This window comes from Strix aluco, chromosome 1 (assembly GCF_031877795.1).
Source record: "Strix aluco isolate bStrAlu1 chromosome 1, bStrAlu1.hap1, whole genome shotgun sequence".
Taxonomy (NCBI): domain Eukaryota; kingdom Metazoa; phylum Chordata; class Aves; order Strigiformes; family Strigidae; genus Strix; species Strix aluco.
The window spans coordinates 37,808,722-37,825,475 of record NC_133931.1 but is presented as its reverse complement, the minus strand read 5'-3'; the positions used below and the strand labels follow the sequence as shown (position 1 = coordinate 37,825,475).

Below are 16,754 nucleotides of genomic sequence, written 5' to 3'. Positions count from 1 at the left end.
AAGCAGCTTTTTATGTGTCCTTCAATCGACATCTAAATGGGGGGGAGTTATTCTTGCACATATTCAGGCTTTAACACTGATGGATTGTTTAAGATTCTCATAGAGGCAAAAGAAAAACAAGATGGTGATTCCAGCAATTTTAAATAACACTGTTTCTGATGGGCTGGGTGCCAGCAGATCTGCAGCCAGGCATGCCAGCGAAGGAGCCCTTCCACTGGTGCCCTGCAGAGGAAGAGGAGCGTGAAATGAACAGGGACCTTCCTTTCTCTGTTAAAACTCTGATACAGACTTTAATTTTTTTTGAGAAGTGCTCTCCTGACAGCTGTGGAAACGTGATGTTCCTACTCCTAGCTCAGGAGGAGAGAGTTGTAGATGAGCTTCCCAACATTCTTTAGCCAGTCTCCATCAAAACTGCTCTCCAGAGAGTAGCCCGTTCTTCAGACATGTTTGCTTCAAGGTCTCTGCAGAGACAACTCCTGAAGGTTGCACTTATTATCTGCAGTGTTGGTAGGTGTGTGTTTGACAGGTAGTGGACTGCATCCACTGACTCCCTAAACAGCCTTCAGTATGACAGCAACTTCAGATTGTCTCTACCTCAGCTTCTCAGAAAAGAGACTTTATTTCTCAGAAGAGAAACCTCATTAAAATAATCACAACAGCTTTAATAGAACATCTTTAAAATATATAAGAAAGAGGGTTTTTTTTGTCTAAAATTGTTGTTTTAAAAATGTGTTCCTGCAAATGTCTAATATATGGAGGAGTTGCTCATGGGCTGAAGCAGTCCAAAAATCCTAGTGGCAGCTGGTATGGGACTGTAGGCTTTCCAGTGCTCTTCTTAATGCTGCCAGACTTTCCAGGAGCAGTCTCAGACACCCCTTTGGTCACTCTGGGCAACGGTATAGGACCTTCTTCATAACCCATGAGGTAACAGAGGCTTTCTGGGATGCAGTCCACATTGGGAGTGGACTTCTTAACAGCCTCTGCCCTAAGCATTTGCAATAGCAAAACCTGACCTCTTGGCTCTGTATGATGCAAGACACAAAGGGCTTGGCCCATGATCTGAACTTGTAGGCAGTGTGTTAATGGTAGTAGCGGGCAACCCACAGAAATACGCTGCAACAACCCCAGGAGGAGAACTTCTTGTGTTGCACCAGTGAAATAGTGTCAAGGGCTTTTAGGGAACTGGCCAAATGAGCTGAACTTGCGTGTGCTTACAGCAGGCAGAGGAGAGATGCTGAACACATGCTGCCTGCTATCAGCAGCCCTGTGGTTGCCAAGAATTGCAGCTACACCATTACGTAAACCATCACACAGTACACATTGTGCAGACAGACATCTTGTTTGTGTGTGAATGGATCTGCGTAGGTATGTGGGGAAGTTCACACATTTTAACAGGTTCATGATTTAAATTTAGTACCAAAAGTTAGGCTCTTTTATAGCCTGAAGTTGTCACTGACAGACAGTATTCACTTCTTTTTTGAAATGGAGGAAGAGAAATGGAGATGCACGCAGCATGATATAGCAAATTTATCCTGTTAGAGAAGGCTCAAGTACATTTTGTCTTTTTGACAGATTCTGTGCTAACAAGGCCAAAGAGCAGCTCAGGTTCTCCTATCACACTAGCAGGCATTTCACACATTTAACCCTTAGAAAACTGTCTGGCTCACAGGAAAATAACAATACATCTTTCTAAGCCATACTAAGCTCTGTGAATGTGATAATTTAATTCAAACAGAGTAAAGCAATTAGTCTGTATAACTTAAAATATACCAGGTTGCATTTTTTTTTAAAGTAGCTATTTCTAGCTCATTAAGCACAGAAGAACCCTTTATACTCAGCTTTTTGACTGCACTCCTTCAATTCAGCCCAATCAACTCAGATTTTCTCAATCTGGAAACAAAGTGAAATGAAACAAGGGAAATGAAACAGTAAGTAGATCAGTCATTTCTGCTCAGCTTTTCAGGTTGCTATACTGGTTTCTTCAGTTATGACATGCTAAAGATAATAAGCCACCTGAAAACTCTGGCTGTGATTTTAACAGATGCATTATTTTTAAGAAAATTGAAAAATCTGTTATAAAATGAAACTTTCTCAGACTCTTTTGTGTGTTTATGTCTTCAGACCTAACTTGGTATTCTGCTCAGAATTGGTAAAAATAAAAGGGTTCATTATTCAGTTAAAAAAAGAGACAGCACTCCCAGGATTGAGCCAGAGGAATAGCCTAGCACATGGCAGTCAGCATGAAAGACTAAAACACCTTCTTGCAGTCGTACTACAATATTTATTTCAGAAGCGGTTATCATTATTTGAGATAAAGTATATGCTCCTACAGACCCAGGGGTTGATTAAAATATTTCATTGTTATGGCGATTCTGCAGCATGCCTTTTTCAGTAACGCCAAGCAGTGCTAAGGTGGCTGGACTCTAAGAGCAGGCAGGATGGATGAAATATATTACCCTATGTCTTTATGGCAATGGATGGATTTTCTTTGTTGCAGGCAAAGTGCACTTTCTGCATGGCTGGGGACAGTGGCAGATTTTTTTAATTAACATTTGAATCTATTATTTATGAGTGCATTCCCTGATGTCTAAATCCAAGGGCAAGACCTACCGTGCTTGACTCGGGCTCTCAGGAGAGGGCTCAAAAGGATTTGCAAGCGGAGAGAGCCGAGACTTTCTGCTTGACCGCTCCTGCCTGTCAGGCAAGGACAAGCATTCAGGGGCTAAAGAATTGCCTGTTCGAAATGTCCTTGCCCCAAACATTTGCTAAGGACAACCATGTGTTAGCTCACTGCTCTGGAGTGACTCTAGTTATCCCAAATCAGCAGATATTAACAGAAGACCTTGTTAAGGCAGGCCCTTTTGACACCACATGCAGCCTAAGACTGTGAATTTCCGACAAGCAGCTCACCCAGTGCATCACGCTTAGGGCGACAGGCATGTTCAGCTGAGGACTGTGAAAACCACTCCGGAGTTGTTCACCTTCCTCCAAGACAGACCCACCAACAGCATCAGTACTCCTGACTTCATGGTGCTGATAGGGCTTGAAAGCCTGTCGATGCAGTCAGCCAGAAGGCAGCTCTCTCCACACCCAGATTTCCTCCTACACAGTGAAGGAGGAAGCAATTACAGCTGTTTGGTCCTTAATTTTTTATCCTGAATGAGTATGAGAATTGGGCATACCTTAAGCATGCCTATGTTTTCCATGGACAGAAGACTTTAAAATTTACAACTCAGAAAATGTATTTTGTGAGGTGAGCATTTAAAAATGTTTTGAAAGAAGTATAGCTAATGTCATGGGGTTTATATTTTAAAAGTCTCTGTAATTTATTTGAATTTCAGTTCTCTTGTGCTGTTTTCTACAGCAGAGGGGTAGTTGTATCTCTGTGCAGCTGAGATATTATTCTGGTGTTTTACCATCACTTAAGAACTGCATGAAAATGGTAGCATCTGTCTTTTAGGCACAGAAGTCAAAAACATGAAGTCATTATATGTGAGACTAACATTTTTTAACAATGAATGGGACTGCTATATAACTGTGAACTACAGAAATGGTATAGTAGTTTTGCACAGCCAACGGAAAGTTCAAAGGGCTGACAGAAATACTTAATCACTCTACCCATGCTACAGAATATCTTCTTCTTTGAGTGGTACCATTAAATTGAATGTAAACATAAAAAGGGAAGGGATTGTTTAACATGAATAAACTAGAATAGCTAAATAATAACAACTTATTTTTGGTAGGAAATATAATGCTTTCTTCTCAACCTTAAGAATTAGGTGCAGTATTTTCAATAAAGTTATTTTGCACACTCCTCAGGTAGGCAGCACAGTAGGTCTTTTTGAAACAACTTCTGACAAACACACAGGGAGCTTCACCCATCATCGGTGCTCTTTCTTGAGGGTTTGCAACCAAATTCAATACCTTTTTTGACCTCTAAAGGCCAATTTTTTATCAATTTATGAATGATGATTCAAGGTAATTTGGGATAATTGTTTTGTTGTTGGGAAGGGTGACTTGAAGAGGCATACGCCTGTTTCCTTCACATTAATTAATCTCAGGGTTTTGTTTATAAAAAACTATCAGAAAAACTAAGAGATGTTTGCAAAAGCTTGTCTGAGCACTTTTTCCAAGTAACAGAAGTGGCTGTAATTATTCTGTCTATAACCAATGGAAGTGTAACTCCTGGATTTCACATAATCATTATACATGTGATTTTGACAGCTGGGTTAATAACCAGTGTTTTGCTGTTTACATACTTTTTTTTTTGTTGAATGATAAACTATACCTATGATCATAAAATAAATTCACTTTTTTCAAAACCAGTTAGATTCTGTTGTCCTGTAGGCAATAAAGACTGCTGAAGAGAAGTATAAAGGGAAGTAAGCAATTATGGAGATAAAAAAGAGCTGTTCAGAGAAGTAACATTTGTAAATCACAAAGGCTGTTGTTCCATATCCAAATAGCTGATTTCCAGTAGTTCTTTCTTTAGGGTAAACTACTCTACTTAGAATCACTCTTGCTGCTAAATTGTCTTACAAATTCTTACTTCAGGAAATAGGGTTTGTTCTTTTATAGTAACTGTCTTTCTGATCAGCTTTAGTGACCCTGAAATTAAAGGGCTCAGGGACTGTTTACACTTATGTTCAGCTATGGGGCACTAAATTACCCTGCACAGGTCTCAAAGCTGGGTTGAGAGTTTTCAGTTGCACATAGTACATAGTATTCAGTCTGAGTCCATCCAGATACCAGGATGCAGCTTTATTCATGGACTGGTTTTGATATCAAGTACTTCTAAATGTCACAGCTTCTTAGAAAAAACTTGCAATTATTCCTGTCCAAGAAGGTCAACTAGATCAAGAATGTGAGGTCCTTTTGGTAACTAAAAGAGGGGTTTTGTTTTTTTGTTTTCCTTTCTTGCTTCAAGAGTTCAATTACTTTTCAGTACCAGTGGAGATGTGATGGTATGAAAATAAAGCTGAAATGTTTCATATGACGAACTGTTGGACTATGTGCAGGAATCAAACCATTACATCTGAATCTGGTTTCTCATGGCCAATACTTGGAAAGGTTTGTACTGTAGCAATCCAGAGGTACATCTGGTTCATGCTGATTAGGCATCTCATGCCTTCTGTCCTTCACTTCAGTCTCTTATATCCTTGTAGTAGTTCAATCTAGTCACCTAAATCCAGAATAACTCACAATAATTGGTGCTAATATGTAATTTGCACCACTATCAAGGCCGTTGGTCAAGAATCTGTGCATAATTGTTGCTGTCTTCAAAATATTTCATGATTATGGTCATAAATAATTGGAAATGACTAGTGGATAGACATTTTGAGAGCTTCTGTCCCCTAGATCTTCATTATATCAGAATAGAAACTTGCATTACTTAAACAAGTCTGAAGGAATCAAATCTGAACAAGCTTTCAGAAAGCTTGTTTAAAAGAAATACTTTTTATTAACAAAATGTTAAACAAATAGAATGCAATTCTGTCATCTTTTCTCACTGATTGCCTTTTGCAGTCCTGAAAACAATGGTATTCTTAATTAAATACCATGCTACCTGGTCTCAGAAAGGTTGCCCATTTGCTAAATTCAAGTACTCAGAGACAATCCTTGGTGTCAGTAATGTTTTATAGACAGGTCAAACTGTCACATCCTTGAACTAAAGCTTCAACAATTAAATGAAATATGAAGAATACTTCAAAAACCTTTGATGATTTTATTAACAAATATGTTTCATTTAGCATGTTATGGCACAAGATTAAACTCAAAATTAATAAAGTAAAATATAGGCTTTTGCAGATATAATAAGATCGAAAAAATAGTATTTTAAAAGTAGCAAAATCCCTCAACAAGTTGTTATATTCTCTGTACTTTCATTATTATTCTTTCAAACATGGTGCTTATTCATTGTATTTCAGCTGTAAAGCTTCTGCTTTCGCCTCCGGCTCACTTAAGAATCTATTATTAATTCCTTTAAAACATGCAAAAAGTAACTTCCAAGAAGAACAGCCACATAGCCATAGAGTTACAGAACTCACTGCAAGAACACCGATAAATGAAACCATCAGATAACATCAGTTAATTACAGTTTAAGGCTAGATCCTCAGCTGGTGGAAATGGGCATACTCTGACTACAGCAGAACCCAGATGCACCAGTCGACTGCTGGCTTCCAAGTTCCAAGTCATTACAAGTTGCTTTGTCTCTCCATAAAGCAGAGTATTGATTATCTCAATAATATTTCATTATAACTCTTGCACATCTGTAGGAAAGTTACATTTTCAAAGGCAATATGTTGATTTTGAGTCCACCCCAATATACGCATTTGAAAATAGGTTTCTCTGAAAAGTTAATGAAAACTTTGGGTCAAATTCTTGCATTACATGAAAAAAAAATCACAAAAGTGCATATACATATGTATGTATACATGCAGAAGAAAGCCACATTGCCACCTGCAGCGTGGCCAGATGCACCTATATGCCATTTACTGCTATAGATATGGGCCTGTGTTGGGTCACAGAGTACATATACATGAATGTAAACTTTATCCCTGGGTTCAAGAGACCCCACTAAAGGAATTCTTCCTATTAGGAAAGGAGTAAGGCCAGGGACAGTCTGGAAGTGGAGTTATGTGGACCTGCCCCACTGAAGTTGCAGAATCAAAGCTTTATTGCAAAAAGAACAGACTATTTTACACCAAACTGGTAACTAAGTTAGTATATCAACTTTATGGACTTTTGTAGAACAGATATTAAATGATTTTTCCATTTCCCACCAAGTAAATCTGGCAGAAACAATACGTATTTCCCATTAGCTTCTATAATTTTGAAGTGGCCAATCTCAGCACAGCAACTGAACACACTGAAAGGCATCAGCACTGGGAGTAAAAAGCTCACTTCCAGCTCCTAGAAATAGCTCTCAGTGACATTTTTTCAGCAGATGAAGAGTTATATTTTTAACTGCAAGCATGGTCTCTGTGCAGGTTGGTTTGATCAGTGTCTCAGGAAGCAAAAATCCAAAATGTCCCGTGTCACGCAGCTCAAACGCAAATGCATAGGGGATGCCATTTTTGTAGGCCCAGTCCATAGAGCTACCAGAACTCACATCTGAAAGAGGGAATTCAGAGAAAATTTTTAAAAATGTTAAATGCAGCTCATGTTGAAAGCACCAGAGCGTTCTTGTGACATTTTGTCCCTAGGACTCAGTGAATATACTTGCAACTCCAGCTATTGCTTGCCCTGAATCTGAACACCCTTCAGAGAAGGGCATGGGCACCCAGCACCTGGTGAAAGGTGCTCAGCACAATATGGATTAGACCCCTGATTTTCACAAGAAAAAAATTAATACCTGACTTTTTGTGTAAAGCAGAACTTTAATAAAAGAGAACACTTAGAATAAAGCCTCTAACTGTCTAAAGCCTCTAACTACACTCGTCTAAAGCTTTGCTTCCACAGAGATCTTGCAGCTGGACTGGAGCTCTGCATGCTTCTACGTTTAACTTGGGGTTTTTTTTAGGCAATTCCTTTGAAGGGAGAGGGAGAAAATTGATAAAGTAATCTACACTCTCCTTTTAAAAGTGCTTTAAAAATTATTTTCTCTTCATTTCTGTCTTGTTTTCTCACCACTTCCTTACAGCATGAGAGCATTTGCATAGGTGGTGTCTAATATTAACAAACCTTCCCAAGGAAGTGTGCTTCTTATGCTTTCGTTATCTCCATATGTTGATTACCCAAGACACTTATATTTATATAAATATCCATCTCTCATGTGGCCTGCTGTCTTCTGCTCAATTCTGGCATTAATTCACTCTGCTCTTCCTTTGACATAGTGACTGACTGCACTGTAATGAGCACAAGATGACGACCATGCTGTGAGATGGAGGCCCACAATAAAGTGGAGCTCTAGACAAAACACAGCAATGCCAGAGGAGATGCAGGAGGTTACTTGTGAAAAATCTTGCTATTTGCTTAAGCTTCTCGCCTTTTCAATGTCTGTTATCACTACTGAGAGCATTCAGGCCTCATAGTTTCAGTAAAAAAAAAAAAGTGTCTTGTTGAAACCTATTGAACTTAGTTTTCTCTTATCTGTCTATGTGGAGAGCTTGCCTGACAAATGTTGTTACATATTTAAAAGGCATATTTTAAAGATATTTTGTTATAGGGAAAAATGCATTTGAAATCGCTCTCTGAAAAATGGAAGATACCCAAATAGAGATACTGTTGCTATTACTTATCATCATCTAGACACAGAGACATTTGAAACCTAGCTTTTAAAGACATCACCCTAAATTTTAGAATGAGCTTTATGAATAGCTGTATCTATCACAATTGCACAGAAGGAGAGGCAAAGTAATGGTGAAAAATTAAACCTATTTTGAATTATTTTCTCCCAAATATTTTATAACTTAGTAGTGCATTTACAGTATCTGATAAAGATATGCTTTTTAAGATCTTGGTTTATCTATCTTTTTTTTTTTTTAAATCTGGGTTTATATGTTCTGAACATGTTATTTGCTGGCTTTCGCCTCTCAAATGCATTGCATTTTAATCTTTTATTGCATCAGCTGAGTTAATCTTACTACAATCAACTGACTGAATCAGTTACAAAACTTCATCTTCTGTCTTCCTCACCATCCACAACTGGAACAACGTTCACTTTAAAGAGCCTTTTCTTCCTATGTTATAATAAGGGTAGTTTCCTTCTCACTATAGGTAGGTCAAAGTCACAAACATGTGCCAGAGGAAAACTTACACAAAGTGCTAGATGCAGGACCATATCTGTATCTTATACCATAGGCTGACTGAAGAGCGTTAACAGCATTGTAGGCTGCTGATTCCTGTGTGTGGGAGAAAAACAAATACATAAATTAGGCTTTGAATTAAATAAGTTAATGGGATTGGAACCTGAGCTATGGATCATTGACTTCTGGCGCAATGCTGTGTTCTGTGAGTCCGTGGCAGCTAATTTAAAATTATTTTAAAGGATAAATGCATTATTTATTTTTATTGACAGCAATTCCCTAATTCCCTGAAAAAGTTGGTTAGGTATCTTCATGGCATAAAGAAGCTCACTGCACTGTGAATGATCAGCCATTAAGTATTTGTAATTATATGTATATATACCAATTTAGCAACACAACAAATTTAGGCTACATGTGAGACCATGAAATGAAATAATCTCTTTTTTATGCAGTTTAAAAGCCATGCATGCATTTTCTGCTAATACCTGTGAATGCATTTCCCAGTTCAATAAACCTCATCTCTGCTGGGCTTGTGAAGGAGAAATGATCTCTTGGTGACACTCCACAGTGGTTCAGCAAACAGAGTGGGAAGAAGGAAGGAGGCAAACTCCACTCTGAATCTCTGATGGAGAGGTGAATGTTCACTGCTGGTCTAACTTTCCCTGGGACCAGATGATGTAGGCTTGGAGAACTCTTTCCACTATTACAGAGATGTGATTTCAGTATTGTATGGGGAAAATCAGCACCGACATTTCAACATCCATATGGATGCAGTCTGTTTAGGAGGTTCATGGCATCCTGTGAAACTGGGTGCAGAAGGCCTGTCCTGTGACAGATTCTGAGGGTCACATGGGGATAGTGCATCCAAACACAGAGAAAGGACACACGTATTCAAAAGAAAAAGGAGCATTATGATCCCAAAGAAAAAGATCCTGGAGAATGTACGATGAAGGCTGGCAATATGTAGGAAAACACAGAAGCATCTCCCTATAGAGAGCAGGAAATGAACATCTTTGGAGCTAGAAACTGCTGGACTTTGAGCCACTGGGTAAAGTTGCAATGGTTATTTTAGTTGTTTTATTTCTGTGAACTGAAGAGCTGTAGGTTTCAGTTTATGCAAGTCTTCATGAACTTGGTCTTTACCTTGTTATTCATCAGGCAATAGATAAATGCACTGGGGAAGGATTACTCTATGCTTGCCTTTCCATTTATAAGTTTTCCCTAACCTTCCACTTGTTTGCCATTGTCAGGAATCATGATTCTGGCTTAATGCTCGGTCTGACCCATGCAGGCATTCCTGCTGTGGATCTTTCTCCACCCGAGTAGAGAAACCAGAGAAAACTGCTTTAAAATATCATTCCACAAAAAAAAAAAAAAAAAAAGTTAATTTTTTACTTACTGGTCAGCAAGCAGGTCTGCGGAGAGTTTATTTTACACTGAGAACTGCTCTTAGCAAATGGAAGACCACTTTTTTACTCCATTATAAAAATCTGTTAGGCACAACTAGATTTTTTGTTTGTTTGTTTCTCAGCACAGGGATATTTCTGGAGACTCTAACATTTTCAGCTTGTCCCTTCTCTTCCTCTTGCCACCTCCACAAGAGAGTGCGTGGAGGCAGGGACTGCTGAAGTCAATGCTGATGAAAACTTCTGCCGGGCTGGGATGTGGTTGCCAGCCAGTGTGAGGGGTAACCTCTGACTCACCCTAACACCAAAGATGAGGAGGTGGGAGGAGGTCCAAGGAAGGGGGAAGTGCTGTCACTTGGGACTCTTCCTCCTTTTACAGATGCTTCAACTTCTGTGAGTCATGACACACAAGACCCATGATGGGGTTGGAGGTGTTGAACACTGTGAGGGCAGCAGGGTGGCAGTGCGAGGCCACGGCAGCGGCAGTGGGGACTTGAAGGGCTCTGGGGAGTGGGGAGCCCCAGCTGCAGCCTGGGGCTGTTGTCTGGTGCTTGCACTGAAGCCCCAAGTACCAGGCTCAGTTGCCTAACAGAAATTTGGCAAGCAGCTATGCTTACCATCCCAGGGCTGTGGTGTGGAGCTGGGACAGCCTGACAACAGGCCTGACACCAAGGGACGGGGAGGCAGGGCTCAGCTAAGGGAGCTGAGACGCGTGGAGAGCAATGTCCGGGTAAATGCACCATGGAAAGGAGAACATAGCCACAAAGGAGAAGACTCCTTTGAGCTACACATTGTACAGCAATGAGACAACAGAACCAAGCCCTGTTGAAATCTTTCTGAAGAAACAGTTTGGCAATGCCCATTTAAAACCAGCACAACAGTACTGGGTTCTGTGCAGAGGCAGTAACCATCTGGAGGCCAGACTGGGAGTGACCCAAGTTCACGTCCACCACATAGGCAGGTATCCCTTGGCACTGTGATCTTGATGCTCTTAGCCTTGAGGGGTCCTGCTTGCTTCCACTGCTGGAGTTATATGCCCAAAGAAGGGGACAGTTCTCAACTGCATCATACTGTGCAGATTGGATCCTGAATAAATCCAGGCAACCAGTCTTTGAACACCCTCAAAGAGCAAGCTTCATGTAAAGTTACCAGATTTTTACAGAGACATACAGAAACTCAGTCATGCCATATAAGTTCACTGCAAACACTAAGGCAAATAAATGACTGTACAGGAAGAAAAGGGATGAAAGTAGGTGAAATTTGAAACTCTAGAGATGGATGAATGTTTCTGCTGTTTTTTTCAATCTAAAAGTACGCTTTCACTTTAAGTATCTTAAAAGACCAGATTTCAGGAGAGTGTTAATAGGACAGTTGTGCCTAAATTAGAACAGAATATGCATGGTGTGATCAGTACACAGCTCTCCAGTTTCAAAGCAACTCTGAATAATTGAACACTTTAATCAAAATGGTAACTGACAGCTTACTAGACTGATACAACCCAGACAGAAACATCCTTTCTTCTGCTCAGGATTAACTGTGGCCCCCTGTTAGCACCAAATGTTATTTATCTGCTACGCATGTAGAGTCCTACAGTTGTCCACTGTACACAGTCCATGTAGACCAACAAAGCTTGTTCCATCAGCAGCAGGCAACAGAGATCTGCTGCCTTCCAGCTCACTGTAATTTCCAAGAGAACTGGAGAATCTGAAACCTCAGCCTAAGTCACCATTTTAGACACTTCAAATATTAAAGACTATTCATTTAGGAGCCACCAGGTGATGCAGTCTTTGGCTGCAGGCAAATATGAAAACACACAAATAAATAAGCAACAGTATTCCATTCATTTTCACTATGATCCCCATAATGAGCTTTCTAAATAACAGGAAATTACTTCAGCTTCTTATTCCAATCTCCCTGTTCTTTTTGACCCACAGCAAAAAAAAAAGAAGTATAGAGTCCAAATACTGGCAAAATATTTAGAATTGGGATTTGGCTTCCATTTGTCCAGGGCTGTTGTCTAAACCAGTTTCTTTCTTTGTCCTTTAGGTCTGTGCTCCACTCCCTCTGATGAGAAGCCTGATCAAAGTCTCACAAACCTGGGGAACACCTACTACACATCAAAGACTGCGTTCCTCTGGTCTAAAAGATAGAGTGTGTGTGCTGAGGGGCAGTTACTCCCTGTCTCAGAAGGACCTTAAAGATCATCTAGTTCCAACCCCCCTGCCATGGGCAGGGACACCTTCCACTAGATCAGGTTGCTCAAAGCCCCATCCAACCTGGCCTTGAAATGGAAATAGCTCTTGAGCAACAAGAACAACATGTACTGAAAATTTACTGGTATGTGTGACTCCTTTTTCTTACAATGAATTTCCTGACAGTGCCTGCTATTGACTTATGTTACTCTGGATATTTTCAACAGATACCCAGTAATTATCTACTTGCAGAGGAGATGCTGATTCTTCCTAACACCATGTCTTTACCTTCTGCTGTCCTTAAAAAAATATTCTTGCACCTGCTGGTCTTTAAAGGAATGAGATCCTATGGTTTTAAGTTTCCAGTCTATGTTTTTTGGCAATAGTCACCAAGTCACTTGGGGAGCTCCTTTCTCTTTGCCACTCCCCAAAAGAGGGTGGAGAAGGTAGAATAAAGATTAATGGATTTATTCACAGTCATTGCAGGGCTGGGTGGTCAGTCCCCTTAAGTCTCATATTTTTAGTTTCTCTGGCTGTGTAGTTAACTTCCAATTTGCTCTATTTCCCAGGAATGACATCAGACAGGGGAATTTTTAGTGGCTGCTGAAATTAAGTGTCTTAACAGAAATAAATGAACAAAGAGAGTTTAGTTTGTGGAGTGCTTGCTGCTCAGCCTCCTGAGAGGGCAGCTGAGTGAAACTTCAGTGAAGCTCCAGGGGCTGACAACATAATTTATTCTGCGCAGGATAAATCTAAGGTGCAGTTAAGCTCCTTTGGAGTCAACTAGCTTAAACTAGTATGTTAAAAGTCACTGCAACTTTCAAGGCCAAAAAGGGAGATACATGGACAATGTAATTTTACTGGGGACTGAGGGTGAACGAGGCTTGCAACTAGTTGGCGCAAGGTGTTTCTGTGAGAAGGAGCCAACAGAAAGTAAAGCTTAGCCATGTTTCCCTAAGAGAATACGCCATAGGGAGGGTTTTATATATAGGAGGCTGGCTAAAAAAAGACCTCAGACTGTCAGCAGAGGGAATAGTTCTGTGTTTGGATGAGCATGGAATATGTGAAATGTACATATCTGTAAATCAATAGATTTGCATCAAAAAAAGGTATTCTTATTAATTTATTCTTCTACTAGACAAAAGCCCCTGATGTGAATTAACTGCTTGTCTTAAAGGGTTAAAAACACTATGTCTGAGCAGCATGACACATAAAGCAACTGAAGCTTTACTTTTGGTGAAATCTAAGAGATTTCTCCTCTAATTGATAAACATAACCGTTTCAATTTATTTTGCTCATAACATTGAAGATGATCTTTGTGCTCCTTAAGTTCTGAGCATGAAGAAACAGAATTTTAGCTAGATACCCAAGGACTTAACTACATAATTCCCATTACAGTTAATTAAATAAAATGATAATAACTATAATTAAAACCTAGGGATTTATCCTATAAAGTAATTTAAAGGGACTGATGGATGGAAGGCACTATACCATTTTAATCAAATTACCGCTGACTCACTTTGAGTGAAGGTTATATAACCAGAAGTGCAATTGCAAGCGGACGCAGAATAAATACCACTCAATATTAAGTATGTGCAAAGTATTGAAGAAACATGTCTCCTCTCAAAAAAAAATACCAAAAATATTATATAGGGAAGCATATTCTCCCAAGTTTTAATGTACTTACCACACAGTTGAAGTTTGGAATAGTTGCATATTTGTAAGAGTAAGGGTACAGCAGCATCTGTGCATATGCATGGAAGGACAGATAGGCTTTTATTTGTTTCCGATGTCTGCGGAGAAAATGAGCAACAGCCTTTACTTCAGGCTCAGACTCAGGAAAGGGACCACAGTAGGTGTCATCGCATGGGTGAAATGAAGCACCTTCATCTAGAGATTGAATGAGAAAGTTGATGGTGAATGATCACAGGGAATTTCCAAAGGTCAACTTCTGGCTCAGCCTCTGTGGGCCCCTGTGCAAAAGTGTGAAAAGCAATAAACAAATTGCCTTCTTGTGACTAATGGGCATGAGCCAGTGAGATCTCACTACAACAATTTGCTTGTTCATGTAGTAGACACACCAAGTTGCCATTTGGCCAATGATCTGCAGTTCTCCCCAGAGGACATATTTTTAACCCAACAGAAAAAGGAGAGCCTGTCTTCATCGTATTTTCTTCCCTGGCTTTCCACATGAGTGGCACATTTTATGATACCATTCCAGTATTAAAACTATTGAAGAGTCTTGGTCTATTTGAAATCAGAGAGCTATGTCTCTTTCACTAGTCACTGCCAAGATAAATCTAGCCTTTAAGAGCATTTTAACATACTAGCTACTACAGTGGTGGTTACAATGGTAGGTGGATAACCTCAACGGGCATTATCTTAGAGACTGGTTTAAAACACGAGTTCTTGACTACTGCCTATTTTTACTCTTGCAAACCTTACAGGAAAAGATGACAAGCCACATGGGATGATTGCTCAATTAGTTAAACAGAAATCATCTCAGTTGCAGCACAGGGCTTAATTTTCCTTCAAGTTTGAGGCAGGGGTTCAGTTGTGAGGATATTTTTCACCACATCAACCTTCTGAGGTGGCAGTAAGCTGCAGAAGTGTAGCTTGCCTGTAATATCCCATGAAGTACTGAAAGATGAAACTTAGAAACGGAGATGTGGCAGTGGCTCCCTCATCACTTAGCAATTCTGGATCTAAGCCACCGTCTCATTTACAGCTTAGGGCCTGGGCCTAAAAGAACAATATTTATGCAAATCCACTCTGCTCTTTTATCCACTGTGATTTCAAAATGCCACGTTTTTACACTGACCCGCAGAATAATAATAGTTTGTTTGTGACATTCCCTGGTGTCACCAAGGACTTACAAAAGCAGTGTTTTATTTTCCTTTGTATAGTAAGTACAGCCATCTTCAAATAATAAGAAAAGAGCAGTGTGTGAGAAGGCATAATAATATGAACTAAACCAGGGTTATGCAATCAACCTAATGCCAAAAAAATTAAAAAGTGGAAGAATTTCATGCTCTAGCTTCATTTGTAATATGAAAATTGAGGCTATCATTCAGTGGCCACAGGTGGGGATTTCAAAAGGTATTAGTGCTCAGATTGCAGTGGATATGGAAAGGTTATATAGAGGGCAGATGGTCTCCTCCCTGCAAAACAGATGGCCACCAAGTCATCCAGATCCCAGGAGCACTCTGCCTCAATGTCTTGTCAGATAATACAGCTAAAGGACAACTATTTAACAGAGCCTCTGGAGCCTTTTTTTTTTTAATGTATACTTCATCTCCTGTAAGTGTTGTATACTGAGTCATGAAAATGGACATCACTGTTAATAAACAGCAGAATCCTACAAGCTAATGGTAAAATATGACTCAGTTTAATGACTTTCAGTGAAGAAAAAAACTCTCTAAACTGTCCAGCCTACTATCATGAGCTGTTTGCAATTCCAGTTGTAGTTAGTGCTTCTCCTTAAGTGAAGCTGGCTGGTAGCAAAAATAGAGGGTTTCCATGGTGGCCTTGGATAATGTAAGGATATCCTCGATTTTCATACTGGAAGTTCTTTTAAAGTAACAACACAAGAAGGAAAGAAAAATACAGTACGTATCAACTCCTCTGAAATTTCTGAGTTACAGTCATGAGAAGATGGAATTGCGTAAAATGTTACCATGCTCCCTTGTTTTTGTACCTGATAGCATATCGGGAGAGGAGAAGTAGCCTCCAAAATCCATCATGAGATCAAGCGTACAAAGAAAATGTGTGCTGACACTGATAAAATGAATGCTTTGGTACAGAATGAAGACTGTGAGGATGATTGAGCTGGAGCACGATTCTGAAAATTCCTTGCAGTGACTTCTTCTGCCAGTATGAGGTACTGTCCTCAGTGAGCAATGGGGTGCACTGGAAATTTTAACTCACTGCTGCTTTCTTGGGGACTTCAGATGCAACCGAATTTAAATGGATTTGTCTTATGACATAATTTAGTTCTAAGTACCTCAATACTGGCTTTAAAGTTGCTATTTATTTCCTGGACATTAAACCATTGTGCTAGTTATTGCACATACATATATATTGCAAGGAGCACTTCTACCCAGAGATCTTGCTGTCAGTATTCACCCGGGTCTGTGTGCAATTTCTGTGCACTATTTCGGGTACAGGCAACTGCAAAGTGAAGTCTACCACAGTCAGTGATATGGCCCTTTTCTCGGTCCCTAGAGAATACAGAAGCAACCTCATAAAGCTTACATCAAAGCCCTAGATGGGAAGAGGAAAGCAGAAGGGATGCTGTGTTATCTTTACCAACTAGCTCACTGAAGCTGGCATTCAGCGGCTTTGCTGGGGCTGGATTCTGCCACAACACACCTGCCTGGAAGTCCCACAGTGAAGTTCAAGCCTGTCTG

At 39.9% G+C, this 16,754-nt stretch overlaps 1 protein-coding gene across 1 annotated transcript in view; it reads right to left on the bottom strand.

The window, feature by feature from the left end:
- Window positions 1–5,819: 5,819 nt before the first annotated feature.
- Window positions 5,820–16,754, bottom strand: part of CPA6 (carboxypeptidase A6) — a 35,473-nt gene continuing 24,538 nt past the window's right edge. Inside the window, exons 7-9 of the mRNA XM_074847252.1 lie at window positions 14,033–14,235; window positions 8,759–8,843; window positions 5,820–7,113 (exon numbers count right to left, since the gene is read on the bottom strand). Of these exons, the coding sequence (XP_074703353.1) occupies window positions 6,926–7,113; window positions 8,759–8,843; window positions 14,033–14,235 (476 nt within the window). The 3' untranslated portion in view covers window positions 5,820–6,925. The remainder of the gene's footprint in view (window positions 7,114–8,758; window positions 8,844–14,032; window positions 14,236–16,754) is intronic.